The sequence below is a fragment of the Cebus imitator genome, unplaced genomic scaffold, assembly GCF_001604975.1.
Source record: "Cebus imitator isolate Cc_AM_T3 unplaced genomic scaffold, Cebus_imitator-1.0 Scaffold107, whole genome shotgun sequence".
NCBI lineage: Eukaryota > Metazoa > Chordata > Mammalia > Primates > Cebidae > Cebus > Cebus imitator.
Genome location: NW_016107422.1, coordinates 5,483,540 through 5,489,539, shown reverse-complemented (window position 1 = coordinate 5,489,539; position 6,000 = coordinate 5,483,540). Strand labels below are relative to the sequence as shown.

General features: G+C 42.0%; 1 protein-coding gene across 1 annotated transcript in view; it reads left to right on the top strand.

Moving 5' to 3' along the window:
- Positions 1-6,000, top strand: part of DOCK1 (dedicator of cytokinesis 1) — a 541,550-nt gene that overhangs the window by 328,752 nt on the left and 206,798 nt on the right. Inside the window, 1 exon segment of the mRNA XM_017537892.2 lies at positions 4,839-4,940. Within this exon segment, the coding sequence (XP_017393381.1) occupies positions 4,839-4,940 (102 nt within the window).

The following is a 6,000-nucleotide window of genomic DNA, read 5'->3' as shown; positions in this document are numbered from 1 at the left end:
TGCCTTTCCATCTCCCCAGCCTCAGTTCTATGTGTTGTCCATTCTACCCATACTCGGTTCTGTCTTTCCTTCTCCCTGTGGTCAGTTCTACCTGTTTTCCATTTTGCCTATCAACCTCCCTATTGAAATGGGGGCCCAAACAGATTTAAAACTGGGGCACTGAGACACTTGCAGGAGAGCTGGGGGTGTGCTGGGGCGAGTTCTGTCCAGGGCTCCCTCCAGGAGCAGTGCCAGGCAGTAGCCAAGGCCACACCGACAGGGGGAGCCCTTTGAGAGAGAGTTTTGAAGACCAGGGACTAAGAAATGGAACTAGATCAGGGGCAGGCAGGGAGAGTTTGTCCTTCCTGCCAGATGAGACCCCTTTCTTTCTGGACCACCTTTAAAAATATTAACATTTTCACTTTATGAAAACAATCTGGGCTTAGTCTCCTTCCCCTCATTACTATCTGGTATCTGTTTTTTCTAGTCATTTTTTGCTTGTTTTTCTTTTACTATATATTCTTCATATTGCTCAAATGGGTATACGTAATTCCTGCAGTTTTCCTCTTCAGTTATTTTCTCATGCTGTTAAAATGCCCATATTTTCATAGCTAATGTTTAATGATTTAATGGTTGCACAATATTTCATCATAACACAAGTTGTGATTGCTTGATTTCGCAAATAAAAATATAGGACACCCAGTTCCGCTTGAACTTTAGGTAAACAACAGTATTTTTTTTAGTATACATGTGTCTCGTATAATATTTCATTGCAACATGAGGTACGTATTTATTTTTCTTTGTCCATCTGAGATTCAAATGGAGCTAGGCATCCTATATTTTATCTTGCAATCCTGCAAAATATTATATCATTTACACAGTTTCTTGTGATGGATGTTTAGAATTTTCAGCAATGCTGTGGACATCTTTGGGTATGAAATTTTCTATTTTGAATTGATTCCTTTGGTGGATTATTAGAAGCAGAATTACTGAGTAGATGGCATTTATTTTCAAGACTTTTAAAACCTGTCTCCAAATCACTTTTTAAAAAGGTTATAGCAATTTATGTTCCCACCAACAGCATATAAGAGTCCTCATCCCCTGCACGCTTGCTCACATTATCATTATTGAAACACTTCTTTGCAATTTTGGCAGGCAAATAATGATGTATCATTTTCATCTTTGATTACTAATGAGGTTCACATTTTGTTGTTGTTGTTGATCAGGCATTTAGTGTCCTGGTTTTTACATTTTCTGTGAGTATATCCTGACTTCTGTGGCCTATTTTGCATTGCTTTGAAGTTAAAAGGAGTATGTCTTATTTTTACTTACTGACTGTTTCTTACTCAGCTGCCGGTGCTGGAGCCGAGTCCCTGTGGTCAGGCCCTGGGATGAGTTCTGCACAGTGGCTTGCCCCAGCCTACCTGCTAGGCTACCCATTTAAAAAATAGAAGCTTCATTTAGCAGTCATCTCCCAAATGCATTCGAAATAAATCAATTAAAGCACAGAATAGTCATTTTCTTCTGAGCCCACAGAATTATAGTTTTATTTTCACAGAGCTCCCTTATTTTTGTTCCTTATAGATGACTGGTTTCAAAGGGCTTCCGTGAATACCCATTTCATCCACCCTTATAAGCCCACAGATATGCTGCAGGGTTCTGCTGTGTTCATGGAAACCATAAGGCTTCATGGTATTTACAGTACTTGCCTAGTGAAAATGCTGATACCGCAAGGATGGGAACTCCTTTACCAAAGGGCAGGGAGGACAGGGAGGGGCGTTTCAGTGAGTTTTAACATGCAGGTCATCTCTTTCCTAATGGAGCTCATGCTTCATCTTAGGAAAGAACTGAAATAGCAAGACTTATGTTTGCTAAGAAAGGAAGGACTGAACAATGTAAATGACTTCTGGAACATTTCCTTCGGTTTAGTAAAAAGGGAACACGTGATGCGCTGCCTCTAACTTGTGACAGCCCGTCCTTCTGGCCTTTCTGGGCCTCCTGTAATTAATCCCCATCATGGTTTAACTAGGGGCCATTTGGTTGTCTTTTCTGTGACATTCTTGTCAGTGGAGACTTCCCAACAGGGCATTTACGTACTCCCAGGACTTGCTTTATGGAAATTGCTGTGTTCTCTTCAGTTTTCCATTTTCTGTGTCACAACGGCTCTGGCATGCATTGCCTTGCATGAATTTTTCAGCATTATGTGGCAGTCTGCTCCCTGAGTTCAGTATGTCCACATCACCTGTTCCTGCATCTGGCCGGAGTCTGGCTGCACTGGCGTTTCTCATTAATGTTACTCTCTGCTTATGGCCTCAGCATTTTGAGACCCCCTCAAGGGTGATGCTTTTCTTTCTACTTTCAGCCTGATAGTTTAAGTTAAGCACACCGATACATTACTTCTGGTGATAGATAGCTGACCTGGTGATTTCACTTATTCTAATGTGTAAGTCTCCATTGTGCAACTGGTTTGACTGCAGAAAATTGATTTCAGCACCTACTAGCTTCACCGAGGCTGATACAGGCCTCTTCATGAGCAAGAAAAGCTCCTCGTCTCATGGGGAAGAGAAGATTCTGGGTCACAGCGACTGCATCAGGATCCATTGTGGGCAGAGTACTCCGAAGGCTCTTCTTCCTCACCCTCTTCCAACTTTCTCTGACAACTGCTAGAGTAGGGGAAAGTGAATCTCTGCCTCGTGTTGGTCATCAGTAGTGGCTTCAGATTCCTTAGAGAAAGAATTAATGTGCATCTGATGAGGGGTAAAGAAATAAGTTTGGCCAGTAAGTACCTGCCGTATAGTGCAGCCTACACACCCAGCTTTGCCATTTACTCCTTCAGAGGGTGAAATCTCTAAGCCTCAGTTTCATTGCCTGAAAAGTGGGACAGGAAGAGAATGTTTCGTGTGATTGAAAGAGGCCATATTCTATTAAAGTGAGCGTGTTGAAAGAGCCATAGTTCTTTCTTTTTTTTTTTTTTTTTGAGACAGAGTTTCACTCTTGTTGCCCAGGCTGGAGTGCAATGGCGCGATCTCGGCTCACCGCAACCTCCGTCTCCTGGGTTCAGGCAATTCTCCTGCCTCAGCCTCCTGAGTAGCTGGGATTACAGGCACGCGCCACCATGCCCAGCTAATTTTTTGTAGTTTTAGTAGAGATGGGGTTTCACCATGTTGACCAGGATGGTCTCGATCGAAAGAGCCATAGTTCTAACAGCCTTAGCACAGCGCTTGATCAGTGTGTAATATTATTACGATCATTATCCACGGGATGCATCTCTGTCATAAGGAGTAGACAAAATACAAAGGCAGCCTCTCTTGGGCTGAATGGTATGCCAAATATTTATGTGTTTCAAAAGTTCATAAATAGACCATTTTGCCATTTTACTAACCGTTGCCTCGATGGAAAACAAACATTACTTAGCTGTTTCCCTGAACACCAACTTGGAATCTAAATCTCAGCAATTATCATCATTCACAAATAATTTTTATTTCTGGGCAAATGGAAGATATTATATCATCATTATTGTATTTGTCCAATTTGTGTAATGTATCCTTGGAGGACTCATTTGGAAGCATATTGTATACTATAGGTATAAAGTGGACTGGAGAAAATACTGAACTTTAACATTTCACTGCAAAGCCTGTATTCCCAATTAATACCAAAGATTTTTAGGCATTCCGATACATTGCTGGTAAAAGGAGAGTTAGTAAAAGAATGCAATTTGATAGCTCATTAAATGGGGGAAAAATAGGGACATGTCTCAAAGTATGTTTCATGCTATAATTTTACCGAACTTGTACTGGTTTAATGGAAAGAAATATATATCCGATGTTCCCTAAAATGTCGTTAATGTAGGGGGAAATATTTAAAAGCAAGGAAGGCTTTACAGTGTTGTTAGCTACAAACCCTACCAGTGAACAATTGTAGTTAATGGCAACAAGACTACCTAGCTGACAACCCACCGCCAAATCAGACGCCCTTCAGGACACGCCAGCAGATGTGTGCACACCCACGTCCACACACATACTGGCTGCCTCCATTTGCAGAAGCCAGAGAGACTCCAGCTTTGGCTTTTCACCTTTCCCTTTCTTGATTTTCTGTGTTGCTTTCTTTTTTCCTCCTTTTCCTTTCCACCCAGCTCCGTCTGGCCTGAGAAACTCCCATCTCTCCCACTTGACATTCTGACGAGCCCACATTCCTCCTCTCCTTCTCAGGGAAGAGAATTGGGCCATAACTCATTTTGGAGTTGTGGTGATTTCCTCTGCATTGGGCACGGGGGGATACAAGCTGATTTTGAGAAATTAGAGGCCCTTCTTTGCTGTGGCCCAAGAGGAGAGGCTGCACACACATTTTGCCTGATAATAAGAGCAGCACATTTCCAAGAGAGCACAAAACGGAAGTGCCTATGATTTCTATCCTGTCTTTAATTTTCTTGTATGTAATGCAGAAATATTTACAGCTTATTTTTACAGTCGGACAACGCTGTATCAGGAAACATTTGAGGTATTAATAGTTAGAAAGAAGAAAATACAGCCCCAAGTTTCAGTGCACTGGTGTTTCTTATTCATGTGACTTTTTGCTCATGTCCTCAGCATTGTCATACCCTATCAGGGGTTTTGCTTTTCTTTCTGCTTGCAACTTGATATTCTAAGGACCCTCTACCACAAAAAATATTCCTGAGGCTGGAAGTGACCCATACCTTATGCTGATCAGCCCTGAACAAGGGGCAGCAGAACTCAGAGCTCCCTTCCCATATCCCTTTGCTTCTCCCTGACAGTTTTAAGTCCCAGAATCTGGGATGATATCGGCCTTTCCCATGAGTGTTGTTCTGTCTCATCTAATTCTATCTTTTGATTCGTTTACAGGGAAACTTCGTGGCATGCATGACAGCTATTTTACGACAAATGGAAGATTACCATTATGCCCACTTAATCAAGACTTTTGGGAAAATGAGGACTGATGTAGTAGTAAGTGTCCCTTTCACCCTGTTCACATAACATGTTTTAGGACCAGCACTTTAGACAAAAGCCTGATATCAATATATTCATTTAAAATAGGATTTTGCATGAAAACTTGTCTCTGATTGATTTCAAAAGCCTCCTGGGAAGGTCTGAGTGAAGCCGTGTTTCTAACAAAGACAAGGGTCCGCACTTGCAGACTTGCTTCTAGGGCAGAATGGAGAATGACTCAGGGGCCACGACTAAGGAAATCTCTTGTCTTTCTTGGTGACAGTCTCCTCTCCTTCGGGATAATTGAAAATTTGGAGATGTTATCCATGGATAGTCTCCCATTAACTCCTGTTCATTTATTGGTTGACTTTTTAATAGCAGAAGCCAGAGTGAGTTTTCAGCTTTAAGTTGTACTCTGTTATTAATTAGCTGTAATCATGGAAGCTCATCAGCATTTCTCTAAATAATTCTCTAGTCATCCTCAGTAAAACTATGATACAACTTAATTAGAATAAGTATAATAGAGGGGAATTTATTGCTTATGAGCTACCTCCCTAGTGACCTGAAATTACATTGCCATATGGCAGATATCCTCTGCAAAGCTGCAACCAAACTTATTGGCAGACTTCATGATTGCGTGTTGACTTGAACTGTTAGATTCCATTTCTGAGGATCTATATTTCTGTAGAACACAGTTCCCAACCCCTGGGCCACACAGCAGGAGCTGAGTAGTGGGCAAGCGAGCATCACTACCTGAGATCCGCCTCCTGTCAGATCAGCTGCAGCATTAGATTCTAATGAGAGCACAAACCATATCGTGAACTGCGCATGAGAGGGATCTAGGTTGCCTGCTCCTTATGAGAATCTAATGCCTGATGATCTGAGACGGAGCAGTTTCATCCTGAAACCTGCCCCATGGACCAGGTTTGGTCCATGGAAAAATTGTCTTCCATGCAACTGGTTCTTGGTGCCAAAAAGGTTGGGGACCGCTGTAATAGAGTACCCATAGGTACCTGCAGAATACAGCCATGCACACATGTTTCCAGAACATGGGTTGTTACACTTGACATGTGTCTTA